General features: G+C 37.8%; 2 protein-coding genes across 2 annotated transcripts in view; both read right to left on the minus strand.

The window, feature by feature from the left end:
- ITGA2B (integrin subunit alpha 2b) overlaps positions 1 to 3,254 on the minus strand; it is a 55,832-nt gene extending 52,578 nt beyond the window's left edge. The window contains exon 1 of the mRNA XM_029287224.1: positions 3,070 to 3,254. Within this exon, the coding sequence (XP_029143057.1) occupies positions 3,070 to 3,254 (185 nt within the window). The remainder of the gene's footprint in view (positions 1 to 3,069) is intronic.
- Positions 3,255 to 5,484: 2,230 nt separating this feature from the next.
- GPATCH8 (G-patch domain containing 8) overlaps positions 5,485 to 23,142 on the minus strand; it is a 127,742-nt gene continuing 110,084 nt past the window's right edge. The window contains exons 6-8 of the mRNA XM_015831461.1: positions 22,430 to 22,573; positions 14,324 to 14,454; positions 5,485 to 13,411 (exon numbers count right to left, since the gene is read on the minus strand). Coding sequence (XP_015686947.1) covers positions 9,607 to 13,411; positions 14,324 to 14,454; positions 22,430 to 22,573 — 4,080 coding nt within the window. The 3' untranslated portion in view covers positions 5,485 to 9,606. The remainder of the gene's footprint in view (positions 13,412 to 14,323; positions 14,455 to 22,429; positions 22,574 to 23,142) is intronic.

A 23,142-nucleotide genomic window follows, 5' to 3' on the forward strand; every position in this document is an offset into this window, starting at 1 on the left:
TCCGGGTGATCCCGGATCTCCCCTCCTTCCGCCGCGCCCTAAAGACATGGCTCTTCCAACAAGCAGGATTGGCCTAGGGAATTTTTAGTGGGGTTTTAAGTGAAATTTTAATTATATAGGCCATAGTGAATATTTCTTTTTAATTTGGTTTTAAATTAGTATTTATTGTAGTATCTGTTTTATAAGGCTGTCAGCCGCCATGAGTCCGGTAAGGAGAAGGGCGGGATAAAAATTGAATAAAATAAAATAAATAAATAAAAATAAATAATAGCCAGCAAGTTATATTATGAGCTAACTCATTGCGGAAATACAGTATTACAATATTGTTTCACAAAGGGATATTCTGTTTGAAGGGCTATCTAATCAAAATCCTCCCGAAAAATCAAGACTTTCCAAAGGGCAGCATGCGTACAATAGAGTATGAAGTTCCATCTCCATTTCATCTAGTAATCTTGCCTTTGAAAAGTTGGAAACTTAGTATAATTATAGCTCAATCTTTCATATTTTATATCTGCTTTTTTTTATATTTGTTTCAAGACATGATCTCACAAGATTAAAGCTGTGCTTTTTGATTAAGTGTTCAGTTCTAGTATCCTTGCGTACATATGTGCCTTCCCTAAAAATCACTATATTGTATTCTGTGAGACAAAAATATGTCAGTTGCATAATCAAATGTTTTGGATTGCACTGTTAAATGTTTTTTTAAGTTTCAGATCTAAATATGTTGTTATTTTTAGAACTGGAATGAACCATGATTCTATTGCATGAATCATTCTGTAAGAAACATGCAGGAGGATCTTAAGAACAATTCCTATATTCATCTTTTAGAACAATGTAAAAACTGCAAAAAGATGAACTTTGCTGTTCCACCTACAATTAGTTATAATTATCCTAGCAATGTTGTCAGCATGTTTAGACAAGTGTGGTCATATGATACTGGATGATTTATCCTGAATACCAAGGATTTGATTATTTGGATTTATTCTATTTCAGTTAGACCTAATGTTAGTGTATCTTAGACAATTACAAGTATGGCATGAATGTTAACTTTTAAAAGTATGTTTATTGCATTTGATTTTTGCTTTCTCTCTTTCTTCTTAAAGGCCAGCTGCATCATAAAAACAAATCATAAATGATGATGGGAAAATATGGACCATCTTTTTCTGCTCTAAATAAATGGAGAGAACAAGGGGAGTATATATTGCATATGTAACAGAGAGCAGGTTAGCTGCAATTAAATAATTAAATTTCTCTACTGAAGAGTCTGAAGCAGAAAGGGTTTTCTTTCACCTTTGATAATCTTTTGAAGAGTGGACACTTTACACAATTTTTAGGTTGCATCTCTGTATAAATGAGATACGTAGATCTATCATATATTGTAAAACTACATTTATCAGCACTTCCTGGTTTAGGCTGTGCTGCCTGGTGTCCACTGATCAGAAAGTAGGTTGCTATTTATCATCATAAGTAGCATAACATAAAGATCAGTTTTTTGGAACGAATAACAGGAATCAACTTCTTAATCACTTCTAGGAAACAATGTATATGCACAAAAAGATCTGTGTCATAATCAGGTTGAGTGGGCTCCTCCTGCCCACCCATTAAACTCAAGTCAAGAGCCACCTTCAATCTTTGAATAATGCTGGAAAGCAGAAACTAACTAATCTAACTCAGCCTCTTCAAACTGGGCAAACTCCAACTATAGTGGCCTTATAATTTCCAAATCCAATATATCTAAAAAGCCTATAGAATGTTACAATATTAAGAGACGTTGTAACATTATCTAGAAAAATGAAAATGGAGATGGGTAACAGGTCTATTAGCCATCAATAGAGATGTTAATCTGATTCACAGAGAACACTAAGTCATAATATAGCATTATAGATTGTTAGGGAATCATTGATAAATGTTGTAGATTAGCTTTATGAATGAGTTAGACCAGGTATTTTCAAACTTCTTCTATGGAATTTACTAATTAAAAAAAACACCCCAAATCTCTAATAACACTTTAAGTGATGAAAAATCAGCTGTGTTCAATTTTTCCTCCCTTAATCTCTCATGGACTGTTATCAAGTTCTCATGAAATCTTGGTTTTCTGTGGAACAATTTAAAAAATCCTGAAGCAAGTACTGATCTTCGGGGTTATTGGCCACTGTAGCAGCACTTGGTGGTATTCCATTTCAGTGTGTAATTATATTATCCTAGTCCTGAATTTACAACCACATTTGAGTCATACCCAATTTTATGAGCTTTTTGCCATGGTTGTTAAGTGAATCACTGCAGTTAAGTCAATCATGATGTCATTAAGCAAATCCTGCTTGCCCCAATGACTTTGCTTGGCAGAAGCCAGCTGGGAAGGTTGCAAGCACAATCACATCCCAGGATGCTGCAACTTTCTGAAATACATGCCATTTGCCAAGCACCCAAACTTTGATCATGTGACCATGGGGATACTACAACGGTTGTGTGAAGACTGATTATGTCACTATTTTCAGTGCTGTTTTAACTTTGGTCACTAAGTGAATAGTTTAATTCAAGTACTATCTGTATATTAACAAAGCACCATTCTGTTTTAACTTTAGCATGTTGTAATGAACTTTGCTTAGTTGCTAGTTTAAGAATAAATAATCATTTGATTTTCATTCTTCCAAATGAAGTTTTTGATCTGAAAAAGTACTCTCTTTTTAAGAAACAAATTATATGTAGCTACTGGATGTTGAGAATCAGGAAGAGATAATTATTATGTTGTTTCCATGGAATTATTGAGGCCCAATTCTTATAAATGTTGTCCAGCTTTAATGAATCTTTCCAGATTCATTAACACAGTAGTCTTGGAATTTGTGTGAATTATTTTAATAATCTTAAAAAAATACTTAGATTTTAAACCCATATTCAAGATTTCACAAACATCGGAACATTATTAAAGTTCTCTGCTTGGGAATATCTCTCTAGCATTTATCAAACAATAAATTGTGCTGACACAATGTCATAAGAAACTGATTACCTTGTATTCCCTGATTCCTGTTAACAATGCCAGAGTCTACTATTCTCTGCCCAATATGGTCCTACCTTCCTTTACTGTCCTGGAAGAAGTCCAAGGCAAATCCAAAATAGCTTCCAGGAGGGCCAGAATACACAGTGGGGGCATCTGCATGCAAATTGATGGTCCATCCTCTTTGGCAAAGGAACAGAAATTCCACCAGGAAGGGCCAGACCGTGACCAGCGAACCCAAGGACCTGTGGCCTTTAACCATCTTCTTCATATTCCTTCTTTTCCAGCACTATGCTGTTCATGCTATAAAACTAACTCTATCATACCCTTAATAACCACAACCATGACACATTTCCTAAATTGCTTCCTCCCTGCAGTCATGAGCTAAAGATATCAATTTATCAGACATCCTGCAGAGGTTCCCCAGCAGGTCCTCCATGAATATAGCAATAAAAAATGGGAACAATGTCATGGCTGCCTTTGAAACAAGCTGAAGCAAACTTCTATTAGGGCCCAAGAATTGTTGCAAAGCATCATTAACCCTCCATTGCCATCATTTATTAATATACATATTTATGAGCTGCAATTTTCATACATCGATCGGGTTGGACGGTGACTTGTTAAAATAGATAACTGCTTAAGTATCCTCACAGATTTTGGGATGGAGGAGAGGCAGGTGCTTCAAGTCAGTCCCGAGTCCTAGTTACTGCCTGAACAAGTCTCTGGTTTTCTTGGCAAGGATTTTGCCATTTGTCTCCTTCCCAGGCTGAGAGAAAGTTAACTGGCTTAAGGTAACCCAGTTTTGTAGCTTAGTGTCTAAGGCAGGACTAGTTTTCCAGTTTCTAGCCTGATGCCTCACCACTACACTAAACTGCTTGTCTCTTTTGACAGCCAGTTTTTATGTACATACTATTCTTTAAACCGATAAATTAGCAGGGAGAAGAATGTACAGCCTTTTCTCTATAAAAAGAAACTTTTTAACAAATGAAAAGTGGGGGGAGGGATTTGTTAATATTCTAGCCAGGAAATTTAGGCAATCTTAGGCAAGGAAAAAGATGGATTCTAAGAATTCAAAATGAGTTGTAAGCAGTATTGGCTGACAAAGCTGTTTATTCCAGGAGGAACCGATTAACTGATCCTGAGGAACTTGAGGCAAAGAGTCAGATGGTATCTGAAGACTGTAAATGAATGAAAAATGGGCAATTTGGGATGATGGTGGTGGCTGAAGATAGAAGACTCCATCCTGCTTGTGCCAGTGATGCTTAATCAAGCATATATAAATCAAATCCCCACTTTACTTTTTTATTGCTGCTTCTCAGAAGGGTTGCAGAAGAGTTGGGGAAGTCCAGCAGAGACAACTGTTAAAGTGTCTTAGGTAACCTCGTTTGTATTGTGAAAGCAGCACCTCTTCTCGTTTCCATTCAAATAGAAATAAAATCATTATATTTTAGTATGCTTTGTGGGATTAATTTCCTGTAAATTTACAAAGCCCTTGTAACATATTTCCTAACTCTAATACATGGTGACTCTATGAGCAGATAAGTTTGGTAGAAAAAATGCTAAAGAAGTTACAGATATTGCTGAGATATTACAAACTTGCCCTCCCCACAACCATCTCCCCCCCCCCATAGATAGCAGATGTTGGGTTTCTGATAGATCCTTATATAAGATGCTAAGAGGAAACAAGTGTCATCCTTATAAGTAGAATACTTTTTCTCTCCACGATTTCCATGATGTGATTCATATCACAGATTATGAGCAAATTCACTAAGAGGGCTACTTTTTTTAAAAAAATCGCCACCCAGCCTCCATTTCCTTCCTGAGGAAAGAGCATGGACTGTTAACCTTCAGGAAACAACTGTTATCAACATTAGTTCCCAGCATGCTTCATAGTTATAATTAAAAATTGTTTGTAGAATTTTTTGTTATTTTTATTCCCAGGATTTATAAGCTGTTCCAATCAAGCCGATTGAATGTAAGGGATGTAAGACAAAAGGATTTTTTTTAAAAAAAATATTTAAGTAAGGAATCTATTTTCTGAGATGAACACCACCAGCTTAGCCACTAAACAATTATTTATTGCCTTTCCTGCAAACTTTTTTTTGTCAGGCACTGGTCTCTTTCAAGCAATTTTTTTTACCAATTTACCAGACTAGTAATACATATTTTTGAATAAAAGCTTAGATGTTGCTATTGAATTCTACACTTTTAAGAATAAACTTGAAAAGTACGCTTCAGCAGATAAAATTGTGACTTTGTCATTTGGTACAAGACTTCCATGCATGAGACCATAGCCATTGCATTAGGTCAAAACTCTCCAGTCATTACAAGCTTTTTTCTTTTTAAAAAGACATTTGAAGTCTACCTACAGCAATTCCAAATTACAAATCAAATTAGGCAGAGGAAGGTTAACAGCAAATAATGTCTTGTACTTTAGGGGAAAAAATAGCAAGAATAGTAACAATAATGTGTCTTCAACAGAACATCACTAGAGTCCCAAGGGATATTTATTGACAAGAACAATACATATACCATCCTGTATTTATTTTGCACTGCTGTTAAATTGCCATCTGATGAACATTTAATTCACTTCAACTGGGTTCTAGAAATGAGTTTATGATCAGCCTCAGGTTTCTGTTGAATATAAGTTATTTTAATTATCTGCATTACTTGTAATATTTAAAATTAATATATACTGTTTTTCAAGTTACATTTTTAAAACAATGAAATCTTGTTAGTACTTGCTTATGAAGCAATCTTATATAGTAATAGTGTATCACATAGAAAGGCTGCATGTGGCACCAAATTTAAGAGTACATTACCTCAACTTGAAGAGTGCCAATTGAAATGACTACAAATAGCCTTTAGCCAAAAGCAAATAATGTGATGAAAATAAGGAATTGAAGTGTATTTTTAAATCAGATTTGCAATATATATTAAGCCTTTAATCAGTTAATAAAGTAAGTAGAGTAATAGATCTGGCATTACTATGAAAGCCTTTACTAATAAGGATCAAACAGTCTAGGCTGTGTAGTTTTCAAACCTAAGATACTTGCTGTACAACATAGGACATGAGGATATCAAGAGTTCTGAGATAGGATTTTAATTTGAACATCAGTTTTCAAAGTCTGTATTAACTGACAATAGTTCTTTTAAACATAAAATGACTCTCTCCCATCTGAAACTATGGCTCAATTAGATTTGCAGGACAAATTCTTTTGTAAAATTGACTTTGTAGCCTTATCTATTGGGAGAACAGTTCCTGCTTTGTATACATGACCAGGCCTTGTTATCAACTTACTGCAGTTGCTCCACTATGCATGGAGAAACCAATATAGGCCTTATCAAAAAGCCAGAATACTTACTAGAGGCTTCCCTTTAAAAAGTAATATTAAATATGAAATTCCTCTAGACTAGTGTTTTTCAATCTTGACAACCCACAATTCTTTTTTCCTTTACATAAGCATTAGCCCAGGTGTCATTCCTATAGTTATTCTTAATGCTGGTATCCAGTCTGACCTGGATGGGCTTGAAATTCCTTAATAGGCTCACATTGATTGCTTGCTGATATTCATTGATCCAGGTTTGATGGTACAGGCCTATAAACATTCTACTGCATGGAAAGCTTTCTACAAATTAGTATAAAATCATAATCCCTTCTGGATAGTCACAACCAATTATGAGTTCATTGTGGTAATAGCAGCACACATATCTACACATATTTTCTTCGAGCTTGTTGAATTCCATCTGCTTTTTAACATTAAAAAACACCAAAAAAATAGGAGGCTAGTATGCTTCAAAGCAAAGTAAAAGCACTTTTATTTCAAGAATAACACCCAGATGGAAACCGTAATTTTTCTTGAAAAGTAAAAATGGCTGGTTATAGCTCAGTCCTTTACCTAAAAATATGTCCTTATGTCAAAAAGAATTGTTAAGTCAATTAGGAGATAACATATAGTATTGATCTTTATGATAATAGAGGAAATTGCCCTTCCTGACAGATGTTGGAGGTTGAATGACAATTGTAGCAGCTTCTCCACACTCTTCAATTCCACTCTCTCCTCCTCATCTAATTAATACAGTATCTGAATTTTTCTGCAGGGGAATGGAAAGTCATTTTCTTCATTGCCTTAAGTTACTAATTCTTTGGGTAGACCTGAGTGTTTTCTCTAGACTGAAAGTACAAGAGATGGTAAACAAAAGCTTTCTATTGTAATCTTCTTTTCCAAGTTTCTCCATGGTTTTTGTAATGTTTGAATAGCCAGTATATTGGTACATCAGTGTGAATGGTATTTTATACCAGAGTATTTTTATAAGTTGTATTTCATATGCTTCAAAATATCAGAATGAACTTCATTGCACATGCATTATGCATATGTTTACATATGGTTAGATAAACCATATGTAATGTACTGAGCCAGGTTTACAGGACTTCTTTTTGCTAAGACATATTAAAAAAGTGGGTGTGATAATATGAGAACTAGCAACTTGATTCTGCTTCTTTGGAAAGATTATAAAGTTTATTTTTCTCATTTTTACAGTGTGTTTGTGTGTATGTATATGTGTGTGCATACACACACACACACACACACTTACATACTTTTATGTGTCAAAGTTTAATATAGCCTGCTGATACTGAAATAATAGTATGTTCTTTGTTGGAACAGTTCTTGCAGAAGTCCAGTCTCCTCTTATGCCCCACTGGAATGCTGGATTTTGGATCTTAATCTCAGGAGAACGAAGCACTCGGTAATTACAGTAATACCATTTTGCTACCTCAGTTATCTAAGCAATTAAATACTGAGTCCCTTGGTCAGAACAGCATTTTCCTTTTCTAGTGCTTTTTTTTTTTTAACTAGCAAAGTATCAGGAAGCCTAGAGTCTGATATATTCAGAGAAGCAAATAACAATGGTTTTATTGGAAGTTTTGAAATGGAGGCTATTTTCCATGATCAACATTATAAGGAGTTGGATGGTTATGTTATAAAATAGCCGTGGTTTCACAGAAAGCTCACTTTCTTTTCTTGCCTTCTTTTCCCCCACCAGAGATGAAGAAATTAAGTGAAAGAATTAAATGTAACAAAATTGGTCTGTCTTTCCTAAGGCAGACATTCTCTCCATTAAAAGGGACAGCTGTGAAACCAGGTAACTTACTTATCACTTCGTTTGGAAGGAATCTAAATAAAAACACACCACTCAGAATCTTTTCCAAAGGATATACAGTAAAGGCACACGTTTAAACAACAGCCTTAACATAAACACAAGTGTGCGTGCATAGATACACACACAAAACCACACACACAGTCACACACCTCTATATTAAAACTTTGTTGCTGCAAAGACTTAGATCCCAAGAAAAATTATTAGCCTTTTGAGATTTTCTTCTGATTGGAAAGTCATTTGGACTTTCTTTTCTGCCTATCCAATGGGCTACTTCTTTCCAAATAGCAGCCTGGCTCCTGACAAGAGGATGCAGTAAAGATCAAAGTATCACATAGGCTTCACAGATCTTCCAAGGTATGTCACTACAGTCGCTGAAATTCATTAGCTATGGTACAAAAAGGGTTGTATCACTGCTCCTTACTTTATTCCAAATTTTCTCCTGTAAAAAGTAACTATTTTTTCCCTTTCCATGGCACCCAAGAAAACAAAACCGAGCTTGAATACACATGCTTGGAGTCTTCTTATGCCTTTGCCACAACAAGCTCTGAACCTTTGTTGCAAGCTTTCTTTCCAACTACATCAAAATGTATAGATAACCCAAACAACCTGAACAAGTACCACTCAGAGAGCAAGCTATAAAAATGTTATTGCAGTATACTATCATTATGGAACATTTGTCAGAAGAGCTACAAAAAGCAGCATTGACATGTACAGAGTTCAGTGCAATTTTTAAAAACCTTTTCTCTTCTGAAAAAAATCATAAGTTAATAAGGAGCCATCAAATATTACAGAGGACAGAATACAAGTCATATTCTGGATGTTCCCAAGATTCCAGTACAACATATTGCTTCAAAGACTGATAAAGGAATTATTTTCTGTTCCTTCCCCTTGTGGTAGTGGCACAGGGAGGAGAGCAGGGCCAGGCTTGCTTGAGAAGAAAGCTTGCTGTTTGTAATAATCAGCAGGTTGTTGAAAATGGTTCTTGGTTGGGTAGGGAGAGGAACTGAGGAATGGGTTGGATGTTGACTATATCTTGACTCTTTTGCTTAAGCTTTAAAATGAACTCAAATAAATAGCAAATAAGGAAGGCAAATAATTTAGATATTATTCACTCAGAATTTCAGGGTGGAGAGGAAATGATTTAAAAACACAAGCATTAGTAATTAAAAGGGGCATAACTGCTAAAAACTTCACATTCATATAGATGTGAATAAGTCACCTCTCTGGGTGCAGAGGACCCTGAAAATACTGACAAGCAGGACTCCAGCAACATTTCCCCCTTTGCATGGATATGTTACATTCACTTCCCCTTTCCACACCTAGTTCTCCCATTTCACTATTCTCATGTGGTGTCAGTCATGGCCTTCAGACAGTCTGTACAAAACACCAATGCACACAGATATATATGCCCTTATCTTTTCCCCAAAAGAGGCCACATCTTTCTCACTTCTTCATGTGCCGTGACTAGGAGGATGCTGCAAATCCTGCCCTGAGAAAATGGGGTGGAGAAGGGGATGGAGATGTAATGCTGTGGCAGCAGCGGTTGCTGGTCGGGGAGCTAAGAGAGTTGGGTAGAGGGCAGCATGCGGGACAGGATGAAAAGTGAAAGGACCTGGGTGGATGGCAGAAGCAGGGATGATATGGATGGGATGGCTGGCCAGGAATGTAGCAGGGTGCCCTGGGATGATTGAATGAGTTAAGTGGGATAATGATATAGGCGTCAAATGGGGCTGGGGAATGTGATGTACTTGAGCAAGAGGCTGAGGATGTGGGTGAGGGTGGATTCCTATGGCTGCTGCTGCTGCAGCTGCATGATGCTGCAGGATGGCATGCTGCACAGTGGTAATGGAAGTGGCTGCAGCTGCCGTAGGTTGTTGGATATGAATGGGCTGCAAGGCAGGGGCTGTGGCAGGAGCTAGGGCAGCTGAGGCTGGAAAGGTCTTGACCTGCTTGGCAAGAAGCTGTTGCTGAATATGCTGCTGAGCTGCTTGTTGAAGCTTGCTATATTTCTCCATCTCTTCTGGTGTGAAGGTGATGGGCTGACTCTCCAGAGGTGCCAGGGAAGAGTCTTCATTGCCTTCAGGCTCCCCACTGACGCTGGGCTCCCCACTTTGTGCTACATAACTAGGAAAATGCTCGACATCAGGGACTAAAGGTACCATCCTTCCTTCTATAGAGACAGATTGGTTTCCACTGTCAAGAGGCTCTAAAGCTTCATTTTCATTGGAATCAGGGAGGAAGTTGTGTGGCACAACCAGGTCTCCAGTTCCATACTGCTCTGGGAGTACTGGGGCCTCAAGAGGAACAGGAACTAGCTTTGTGGTTACTTCTGGGTTCTGATCAGCTGAAATGTCCTGTATTCCAGTCACTATGGTTTCCTCCACTTGAGGCTGGCTTGCTGAAACAATGTCTCCACTCTCATGAGTTGTTTCATCCATCTCTGTTAGTTCCAATTCTTCTCTTTCTAAACCAGATTCCTCACACTGCTTGATGCTTGGTTTCCTAACTGCAGGAAGTTTTCCAATTAATGGAAGAACAGGCTTATTGCCTAATGAGGGAGGAAGCTTTGGGCCAAAGTAGCCCTGTGGTGGATCTTTCAGTTTAATTCCTACCTTGTGAGATCCTGCAATGGAATCATCATTGCTGCTAGATTTCTTCTCTACTTTTCTACACTGTATTTTTTCCAGAAGGAGCTTAGCTGTGGCAGAATTTTTCTCCTCAGAGTTACAGCTGTTCCCAAAGTTAGAGCTACTGATATTCTGAGAGAGACTGGGGGCTCCTGTAGCTTCTTCTCCTCTGGCTTCGTCCTTTCTTGCAAACCCTTCACTTTGTCTGACTTTGAAATAATGAGGAGACTGTGAGCGGTAGATCTTGGACCGGATGAAATCACGACGGCCAGATCTTCTCTCCCCAGGGCTTTCATGACCACGGGACCCCTTCCGTGAAAGAGATCTCTGTGAAAGGCTTCTTGTGCTCCGACTACGTTCTCGGCTGTAGCTTCTACTCCGTTTCCAGCTATGTCCTGTTCGGCTCCTGCTCCGTCGCTTATTTCGACTGTGGCTACAGCTGCTGCTGCGCGTCCTTCCTCGACTTCTAGTCCTTGACCTCCCTCTGGTGTGAGTTCGACTTCTGCTCCTGCTCCGAGACCTGCTTCTGCTTAGGCTGTAGTCTTCTGAAGAGGAGTACTTGCGCCTCTTTGACCTGCGCTTGGAACTGGCATAATCTGAATCATCCTCTGAATCATGGGAGTGCTTAGTACGACTTTGTGATCGGTCACTGTAATCGCTATAGCTGTCTTCTGAGTAGCTATGACGCCGACTGTACCGACTATTGTCAGAGGAAGCATATGAAGTTGATGTGTAGGATCTCTGAGATGATCTTCTTGAGGAGTGTCTATGTCCTGATCGGGAGCGGCTTCGTGAACAGTCACTGCCAGAGTCATAATCATCACTATATTGTGATGCTGATTTCTGCCTGAAGTGCTTATGGCAGGAGGAATCTCCATCACTCTCATAGCCACCACTGCTCTGTTGGCCTCGATGACCGGGATAAACTGAAGTGGAGGTGGAAGGTCGTCTTTTGCTTGCAGACAAAGTCTGCTGCAAGTCTCCCTTGTTTTTTTTGTTGCCATAATCTTGGGAAGAAGTACCACCATCCTCTTTCTTACTGCTTTCTTCAATAGAAAGAGACTTCCTCTGAGAGTCTTGTACACACCACTTTCTTTTTTTAGAATAGCCAGTATCCTCAATCTTTTGCATCCGCTCAGCCTCAGTAGGAAAAGATGATTTGTTCTTTTTGTGCTTGTGTTTCTTCTGCTTCTTAGATTTATCTTCTGCTAAGTCCCCTTCTCTGCTTTTTTCCTCTGCCTCACATTTGCGCCTGTGTTTACGTTTGGTGGATTTTTTGTGCTTCTTCTTCTTTTTGTGTTTGTGAGACTTCCCCATTTTGTCTTTGCGACTAATAAGATTGCCTCTGCTGCTGTCTTCCAGATTTTCACTTTTGCCAGTTCTTATAGGGCTGACTTCCTGCTTGCCACACATTACCAAGGTCTTGCTTTCTGGCAATGCAGTTGAACCGCCAGCTAGAATATCCTTCTCTTTGCTTTTGCTTGCATCACTATCTTCAGCAGCTTGTATTTTCTCCTTAGAAAGGTTTATCATACCTTTCTGTTTTTCTGTTCCTTTCATTTTAGTGTCTTTGTTACGAGACCGCTTAAAATCAAAATATAAAGGATTGCAGCTATATGACACAGAGGGTTCTGCTCTGGTGAAGATCAGCAGTTCTGAAGGCCACTGGAGGGTGGTGCTCTCATCCTTACTCAGAACAGGGAAGAACGGCCCTGTTAAATGCTTAGGTCCTTCTGTGGTTTCCTTACTAGTTCCTGGAGCCTGGGGAATCTCTTTAATGACATCTGAATCTAGAGAATTATTTCCCTTAAGTTGTTTTCCTTCTTGCTTGCCTGTTTCCCCCAAAATGTCCTTACCTTCCATTTTGTTGCTTTGGTTGGTAGGACTCTGCTCCTTCTGAGGGATCACACATTCTGTTGCTGTCTCCTTCTCATCACTTTTTGTCACTTTGAGTTTGGGAGAATTGTTTTGTTTCCTTTCACGGGCTATTTTTTTGCTTGCAGCTTCTGCTTCTACTTGGTCTGTTGCCTTCATAAACAGCAAAAACTGAAAGTTGGGCTTCACCTTACAATGTGCAGGGGGAATATAATGATAATATTCTGGTTCTGCTGTCACTGGTCCATCCTCCCGTTTCATCTTTTTTAGCTTTGATAATGTGACATCTTTCTCATGTGATTGCTCATCTTCTTCTTCCTTGCTGTCAGAGCTGTTTGTTCCCTCAATTTCACCAATTTTTCCCAAAGTTCCAGAATCTGAGTAGGCTCTTTCATCACTTTTAACTTCATCATCAGGAGAACTGGATTCATCCACATGGTCTTTGAATACTGAAGCAATTGATTCTAGTTTTACAGGGGCCTTTTTGGCAAATGAGAAAGAAACACCTGTCTTGTTAATTCCCAGACCAACAGCTTGTGATATCTGGGCAGGAACCTGAGAAAGTCCAGGACTATTACTGATTTGCCCACTGCTGTAAGTTATACCCTTATCCATGGTCATGTTGCTAGCTTGCCCAGAAGCTGGTGAGGAGGAGGAGCAACTACCAAGAAAGTTTGAATCCACATCATCCTCTCCTCCTTCTTCATCTACTGCCACAGTAGTGGTTCTAAACATCGGCCCACTTCCTGGAGCACTGGAAGACAGGGAAGCAGAAAAAGCAGACCAAAAAAAGAGAATAGAAAACATAATTATTAACGTTTTCACAGTGTTACACTCAAAACTTTACTCTATGCATATGCAATCTTTTTACCTTTTATACAATTGCTCTGTAAGCAATGAATATATTCAGTGACCATTGTTTTAAAAATTCTCTTTCCCTATAGAATTTGTTTAACAAGTTACTCTTACAAGCACAATGAAAATGTGACTCTGTTCTAAAGCATACACTTGTGAGAAAGTGTATTAACTCAGCATAACATTTAAAACTAGATGTATACAATTCCAGCCTTCAAAACTGAGGGGAAAAACACCCTCAAAATGACTGGGAATGAAGTAACACACAGTTCGGATACATACAAAGAACTTTGTATGAATAAATGCCCATTTGTTTTTGGCTTAGGTCTTTTTTCATATAAAACATCAGAACTGTTGGCATTAATAATTCCAGTTCATTTTTGCACTCATATCAATCACACCCTGCATTTTTAAAAATCATCCTAAATAAGTTGGAGAGAGGAGGGCATTTCTGTTATGAGAAAATGGCATATTAAAGTTTTGGTCTACAAAGATTTAAGCAGCTGCAGCAGCACTCCATTCTATCTTAGTGTATGACTTAAATAATTGCATTTTTAGTTACAAGTCAGTCTAACTTGCATGTTGAAACAAAACTGCCTTTTGTTTTACCAGCTCTGTGCAAATTCTGTCAGCTCAAATACATTAGGCTTTACAAGGATTATTGAAGACTAAGTAAAAAACTGGAAGGGACTAGGAACCATGGTAGGCAGCTTGAGTGTTTTTAAGGAACAAAATGGTCAAAAGCTCTATTTAAATACCCCCTGACTTTAGCTTTAAATATTCTGCATCCTTGTAGTAGGTCATAATTCACCATTCAAGTTGCTTCCTCTGTTCAGCCAGCTCATGCAGACGACGAAGGGCTTTCTCCTGCTTTCTCTCATCTTTCCGGGATCTTGAAGAAACATTGCGAGCAAACTCTCTTTGCTTGAGATCTTTTAATCTCTGTACAAAATAAGAGAAGAAAATGATGATATAACTTATGGAGAGAAAGAGAGACAATTCTTTAAAATACATCATACCTTATGAAAAAAAGACTGACTGATATTAGTAGGATCATTCTAATTTCTAAACACTTTACTAATTTAGCCTTTACAATCTCCTTTTCATTGTCACATTATGATATATATGCAAATGTATTAAATATCAGCGCAAGAAGGAAATGGCAAAAGCACGCACATAAAAACCCATTTATAAATGTAACGGTTCAGCCTATCTAAATACTCATTTCTATGCAGCCTGCTGCAGTATTTTACTCTAGATAATTTGTTCCTTATTCACAACTTCCCCAGCAAATTCGGCCATGTTGGTCAGGGAAGGATGGAAATGGAGTCCAACTTGGATAGTAATCAAATCTCAGAAGCTGGATTCAATATGCAAGAGCAAAAGCAAGAAAGAACCAGTTTCATTTGGAAGAGAAATGCTACTTTATTATGGTAAGCACTAATTTTATATTCAAACTGTGTAAATCTGGAAAAAAGAGGTATTATTCTTGTAAGATAATTAATAACAAATACATTCCTTAGGAATGTTATAAGAGACTTTTGGAAGGGTAATTTAGAGGTCACTTGAAAAGACAAAGCTGGATATGTACACAATTCTAAAATTGTGCAATTGTTTCTTTCTTAGGAATCACTATTCCTAAAATATTTGGGAGATATCCACGAAACTACATTTGATTTATAATAGGAATTCTGAAGAAAGCTCAGCTCTTTCCCTCTAAGAGCTATATGAAATATATGCATATTTTTGTTTGTAAGGACAATATATAAATCAAATAAATGTATAACATTTAATTAGAAAAAGCTGCAGAACTCTCTTATCTTGATTCTGTAATGTGTAAATGTCCCAAGTGGATAGTTTACTTTGCTCATTTTAATACAGACATATATATTAATATAGGAAAGTCAAATTTCATGTAAAGGAAATACAATACCCACTGGCAAATTGTGCAGCAATGAAGTTCTTGGTGAGTCCCAAACAACAGAGATCTGCTATTAAAGAAAATTATACCCCAGTTTTAATGGGGGGCCATGAGAATGTTTTTTATGTAGTAGTTTAACAAGTGGGGAATGAAGAGCACTATGAGTTGTGCACATCTGGGAGGTTTTGCATGATTATATGGTTATACTTTTACTGGATGTCATGAGATGGCTTTAAAGGAGCTTGTTTTATGTTTCAAGTGGTTAGCTTAGATTGTCTTTAGTTACTGAAATCCTTTTCTGTGCACTGAAGAGACAGCTACTGTTACTAAGGCTGCAAACATTCTTAATTCTAAACCCTGCACTTTGCACCGAAATAACACAATTCTACTCCAAGAAAAACCCGCTTCTTCAATGGATACTCATTCTATCCAAGGTTCTTCTAGAAGAAGAACATGTACTAGTAAACATTGCCTCTTGACTCTCTGGATTGCTATGGGATGCTGCTACTACAGTTTTTGTCCTCAATTTAAGGTCTCCATAAATGAATTTTACTCCCACCAATTTTCACACTTAACTTAGAAATAAGTAACCCAATGTGGCTGAAGGTTCATATACAACCATCCAACTAACATCAGTTAAACTTGTCATCACGGATTTATCTGTGCAGGATAAGGAAAACCATCCCTCTTTTTACTTTCCTGCATGGAACAAAGTTTTATATACAATGGACTTTCTCCACTTAGATAGGATATATGCTGGATGACTGCAGAGAAAACACAGATTCTGCAGATTTTATCTATGTTTTAGTCTTCAACTGCAAGAGTGAAAGAATTGGACTAAATCAAATAGAATTCATGCCACTATTGATTCTATATGTATAAGTATCTCTTCAGTTTTAGTGTGAAAATATACAATGGAGACATTACCTTATCAGTGCTTCTCTGTTTTATGCATACCCTATCCTTCCCCTTCAAAAGAGAATAAGAACAGATAAAATATCATGCTGGAAATGATACAGATTCACTCAAAGACAAGTTGTCAGACTGATAAGATGACTTAGTCCTAGTAGTTACTCATTCCTAGCGATTAGAAAAAAACTCAGTCTTAGTCATGACCCATTTCAATGATATACAACTTTATTGGGACCAAGAGCCACACTTGACTTTTGAGTGTGTATTCCAAAAGTAATTGGAGAACCCAAACAAACACCATATTCAATGTAATGTACATTTAAATATAACTAAAATACAGTTAAAATGATTACTTGGTGGTCAGGTATTTAATAATTTCTCAATCCTGTTCTATTACATATTACTATTTTGTAAAAGGCCACAACCATGTCATCCAATGCATTATAAGTGTCACAGTTGCCTTAGTGTATTCCTCCTTCATAGTAACTAACAAATAGTAAAATGCTAGAATTATTTTTGCTCTGTCAGACATTAGAATTATCTATTTACATCCACTTTATATTCACTGAAGATTAGCATTTTAAAAAAGAATGTGAAATCATTCCAAAATAAGAAGGTATTATCTATGTACATATCTTCAATTATGCATTTTGTCAAAATTCCAAGTAGGTGTAGGTATGAAGAGAATAGGAGGGAAAACCTGCTATATAGTCATCTGTGACAGTTATAGGACTGAGCTATCATACTTATAGGACTGAGCTATCATACTTCAGTTGAAAATAACAACCATAACCCAATATAGCCATTCCTCGTTAGCAGCTACCACACTTAATGACCATTAGCAAGTACAAGGCTAATGATTAAAACATCATTTTCTGACCAATGCATGCACTCATAAACAAATTTTGAGCGTCTGACAACAATGCATGCCAGAGCATAATGCTGGCATTGCTGCTCAAGAGAACTTTACCTAAATAAGAGCAACCAGTGATCTTTGTAGCATATCTCCCTCCCTCCCTCCCTCCCTCCCTCTCTCTCTCATGATCACTTAGTGACCATTTTGCTTCTGATTCAAGAAACAAATTGTAATTAAGGATAGGATATATTTTTCGTTGCTTTTTTAGCAAGCACCCAAATTTTTTGAAGCCCTATCTTATAACCTGTGGCTACATATATGCACAACTGTTCTGGCAATTGCCTAGGTAAATAAATTCTCCCTTTTTCTGATTACCTTTCTCATGAAGAACCCTACTTTCACCTTAAAAATAATTTCTTCTAATTATATTGTGGAGGTTTTTTGTTTTTGTTAACTGCAAAGCTCCATCTGTTGGCCAAAAATTCAGGGTATAAATAGAACAAATCAAGCTGCTTTTCTTTTAGGAAAGAGATTGGGGTAAACAGAGGTCAAGAGCAGACCCCCAGAAGAAATTGACTGGCATATGTTTTTGTAAAAGGAAAAAAAGAGAAACAAAGCAAAGCAAAAAAACAATTGAAGAAAAACTAATGAATCCATAACTGAGATATGCATCTGTGAGAATTACCTTTAAACCTTTCTAGAGTTTTAGCCAAAGAGGCAGCATTGATTCTTCCACCAGAACAAAACAATGTTTCTATAGCAGTTTGGAGACTGCTAAAACATCTAGAAAGTTGCCTTTCCATTTTTTAACTATAAAAGATTCAAATCACAGTAACAAAAAGGAGAAGATAAATTATTCCATAGACTGCGTCTACTAGATGAATACCTTCACTGGGGTAACAAAATCTTGACATTTTAAAATAGGAATAGGCAGTTTTTGGAGACTGCTGGAACATCTGAATTTTGATAGCACATTAGGTGCTTTCTCACAAAATAGCTGTCAACACTGCAAGGATCCTGGCTGAAGCCATTTTTGCTTCGTTTTCGGTTGTCGCAGTACTAGGAGGGGGGATGAGTGGTTTTAAGGTTAGACTAAACAATAAATTGTCCCATGGGAACCAAGGTCATTGCTGCTTGACTTTTGGCAGGCTGAGCCTTCCCTTAGAAAGTCCACCAAAGTATTCTATTGGGGAACGTGGATAATGACATAGTGCTAACACAGTGTTAACATTGTAACGCTTGGGAGGAAACTCCAGACTTGGTTTCACTTTTGACTGCTGATACTCTGTAGCCAATAAACATGTTCTTTAAGGAAACCTCTTGCTTTGGAGTTCTGCTTTTACTGTCTCATCTATCGGAACCATGACATTAGTAATCATGGGAACTTGTACATACCCCAAAATAATTATAACGGCCAACCACAAAATATATATTTATGTATCAGAAAGAAAAGTGGAACTTTCAGGAAGCTAGCAAAAACATAAAGAGAATTAAAAGGAGACTTGTAGGAAAGTTCAGCAAAGGAAGCCCTATCAAATATTTCCTCTAAATAAAAAGTACACAATATGCTTACCTGAGAGCCAAGAAAAGAACAACAATAAGTATTTTTCCACTGGCAGTACCTTAAGAACATGATTCTGTGATCCTGACCTGCTGCAATACCACATTTATATTCTTGCCTGAAAACAACCTTGCTTGCTTGCAAGAATTGCAAGCTTATAAACATTTTTTTAAAAAACTCAGAGGACTGAAGCTGCAAAAGGCCACATTTCAGCTCTTAAGAAAGATTTATATATCAAACAAGCAAGGCACTACAACAGGAGTGATCTAGGACATAACTTACTGTAAGAAAAAGAATCACACAGCCAGTTTGATGTAGTGGTTAAGGTACTGGCCTAGAGACTAGGAGACCGCAAACTCTAGTCCAGCTATAGGTAGGAAAGCCAGCTGGGTGACTTTGAGCCAATCACTCTATCTTTGCCAAACCCATCTCACAGGATTGTTATGGGAAAAATAAGACTATTATGTATATTTGTTGCCTTGAATTACTTAGAGTAATACGAATTGGATAAAATCTAATAAGTAAACATCTAATATGTACATATATGCATACAAACATATTACAAGCAGTGTATGAAAATGCTAAGCATAACCAAAGACATAGGAGATATTCTATGCTACTGGAACTCAGAAATCCTTGAACACCTCCCCTCCCCCAGAAAAAAAACCTCATTGCAGAGTGGGATACAGAACAGTTGATCCCTAAAGGGTACAGCAGTTATAGCTGCTGATTCACTACTACAGAAACAAATGTGTATTGATTCATTTACATTGGTTTAAAGTGGGGAATCCTTGAGAAGCCCAAGTGCTCCACAGCTGCAGAGTGCTTTGAAAAATGAGGCCTTAGGACATAGGGGGATCAGGAACACTCAGCAGAGTGCTTATGATGGATGGATGGATATTATTTTTCTGTGATTGTTTAGTATGACTATAGTGCTGGGAGTTTGGGAGATATGGATGGATGTGCCTGGCACAGGACACCACAGGGGCAATGCATACAAACAAGTAATAATTGAATTACAAGCATTCATTTAGCAACTGTTAAAAGTTACAATGGTACTGAAAGAAGTGACTAACAACCTATTCTCTTAAAACCATTGCAACATACCCAAGGTTTTGTAATCAAAATTTGGGTGCTTGTATTTATAATAGTTGCAGTGATCCAAAATCATATGATCACCATTTGTGATCACCAGCCAGTTTCTGACAAGCAAAGTCAATGGAGGAAGCTGGATTCACTTAACAATCACATGATTTACTAAACAACTGTAGTGATTTGCTTAATAATCGTGGCAAAAAGGTAGCAAAAGTAGGTGTGACTCACTTAAGAGCCACCTTGCTTAGCAACCAAAATTCTGATCTCAACTGGGATTGTAAATCAAGGACTGTCTTTATGAGGCGTTATTGGTACAGTGAAAGGCAGGGATAAACATGGCAGGAATATGACGATGCGTCACACTCAGGGATACCAGGAATGCTGTTTGATAACAATCCTGATGACTTGCCCTCAATAGTCACTATTGGGACCAGACTGATGGGGCCTTGGTATCCCTGGCTACTGCTTTTGAATGCTAGGTTGGTGTGTAATAAATATACCCTTGACCATGATGTCATTTTGCATGAGGCTGCTGACATGGTGTGCATAACTGACACTTGAATGAACCCTAAGAAGACCCAGACAAGGAGGAGGTGAAAGGCTATTGTTATCTGTGATTAATATGGACTGTGTGTGTGCATGTGTGTTTGAGAGAGAGGGGGGGAGAGAGAGAGGGAGAGGGAGAGAGGGAGGTGAAGCATCATGACAATTAGAGTGCTACTGGAGAAAGGCAGAGAGTTAACCTGACTGAACATGAATGAGAGTCCATATTTGGGCACACATAATGGCAATAAAGGCGGTGAAACACTGTCATTTCTTTGCCCTTCTTGCATCTACTGATAGCCATCTAGAGGTCTATTTCAAGTGAGCCGCTCCCTGTTAGGGAGAAAGTTGTTTGGATTTGCTCTGAGTTGTATTCTGACTGGGCAGGTCTAAGTGAGTTTCCAGAATACAGTTTTGTGAGATCTTCTGGAGTGTGTTAAATTTTGTGATTCTCAAGGATGTGGACAAATTCCTTCAATGTATCAGTCTGGCCATTACCCTATTACATCCTGGCCCCTCTTGGGTTGATAAAGTAGCCCAGGAGCAATCAAGGAATGAGTCCATATGATTGTATCAACTTCTTTTGAGGGAAGATGATAGTAAAGCTGGATTTGAAGGATGGAATGGTGTGTCCTTCCCCAAAAGGTCACTGCTGGACCCCTCCACTCTGAACAACTATCAGTTTCCAATCTTCCTTTAAGAGAAAATTGTGTCAAATTGTGGCTTCAGATGATCTTGGAGAAAATGGATGATCTAGATTTGTTTTAGATCAGGATACAGTATTGTTATACTTTTTGATGATCTTTGGATGGAATTGGAATAATGCACCCATTCTTTTGCTCCTTGATCTCTCAGTGGCTTGCAATGCCATCTACCATGATATCCTTCTGGACAAGTAAGAAGGCACTGTGTTGCAGTGATTCACCCCTTCCTCAATGGTTGGTTTCAGTTGGTGTTGGTGGGAGAGATTACACCTTCTTCAATGGTTCACTCCTCATTCACTCCTTCCTCAATGGTTGGTTTCAGTTGGTGTTGGTGGGAGAGATCACACCCATGTCCCCTCACTGTTGAAAGCCCCTTTTAGGACTTGATACTTCCTTCCTTCCTATTTAACATCTACATGAAACCTCTGGTTGTGATCACAATCAGTGTGAGGTTCAATATCCAGCCATTTCAACCCTGAGCTGCTCACGTAAAACTGCTGGTGTAATGGCTCAATGTCTGAAGGCTGTCTGGCTTCAGATGGGGAGGAACAAATTTTGGCTCGATTCTGAAAAGTCTGAGTGGTTGTGGTTGTTTAGGCCCATGGAAAAAGGATGTTTCCATAACTGATCCCATGTTCCAGAGCTTGAGAAAAGGACAGGTTTTCTACTGCATGCTAGAAGCATGGGTCTGACAGCAGGCCAGTCTTCAAAAGGAAATCTTCAAAAGAACTGATCAGCTGGACAGATTTGTAATGGAAAATAAGCTATCAATCAGTAAGATCAATGAGGGATGTAAAACCAACATCAACATCATAAACAGTGCAATCAGTACAGATTCTTCAGAACAGACTGGTACCAACTGCAATTTTGGATATTTTTTATGGGTAGCCCCAGTGCACATTTCAGGATGTGACCAAAGCATAAACTACCTCATCAACTCTAACCTGATCAAAAACTGTCCTACAACATCAGCATTTGAGGTTCTAGCACCTATCCTTTGTGGGTAACTCAGAAAAACATCAAAAAAAAAGAAGTCAGGAACCCAATTTCAATTTTCTACTCAACAACAGTACTTCCTGTTAAAGAAAAAAACAAAAAGAGATGCTGCTTTGACTTGTTGAGCTAAGACAAAACTGTCACCCTTGATGTTTTGGTTAAGCTATAAATGGGACCTTATAAAATCAAGAAACATCAAGATGTAGTTGCTGGGGGGGGGGGGTAAAGGAAAAAGATAAACATTACACAGACTGAAGGAAGTTATCACTGTGTTGGAAACTGACGCTCATACAGCACAAATAATGAAATTTAAAAAATCTGCTTTTTACCTGTTTGTGAGCATGATCATAGGAATTTATGTGGTTGTCAAACTCTTGATGTTTCTGATACTGTTTATCACACAACTCACAGTAAAAATTGGCTCGAAGGTCTTCAAGTGCCTTGGCAATTGCCTTTTCTTTGTCCACGTACTCCTGCAATAGCAAAAGGAGATAAGCCTTAAACCCTAAGAAGAACTATTATCAAACAAAAATGACCAGGGAATGCTTTTATTACAACATTCAGCTTCTTGGTACAGGGCCTCGGCTCTGCACTCATTTTGTACCTCTTGAATAATTTTTACCATGTTTTCAAAATTCAGTGGTGCAATAACAGAAAATTGATGAAGCAATTTTCCATTGTTTCAAGAAAGAATTTACAAAATAGCAGTTTTGTAGGTATTAAAAAGTATGGTTTGACTTCTCGCTTTATTTCATTGACCTCACCCACTAAAGATTACTACTTAAACAAAAATATTAAGTGTAATTCCCAGTTACCAGTCTACTTAACTCACTGCTGAGATAACAAACATTAAGCACTTAAAATTATTTGATACTAGTTCAGAGTACTTACAACCTATATTAGGTCATCAACAAAGTAAGCATTTTGGAGAGAGGAAAATACAGCAGATTGATATTAGCAGTGAGACTTGTACAGATGAGGATGGAGAAGAAAATAACTGGATAAGATGCTTCTTGGAGGATTCAAAGGAATGTCACTTGAG

Source organism: Protobothrops mucrosquamatus, unplaced genomic scaffold (genome assembly GCF_001527695.2).
Source record: "Protobothrops mucrosquamatus isolate PMUCROS unplaced genomic scaffold, P.Mucros_1.0 scaffold_257, whole genome shotgun sequence".
Lineage (NCBI taxonomy): Eukaryota > Metazoa > Chordata > Lepidosauria > Squamata > Viperidae > Protobothrops > Protobothrops mucrosquamatus.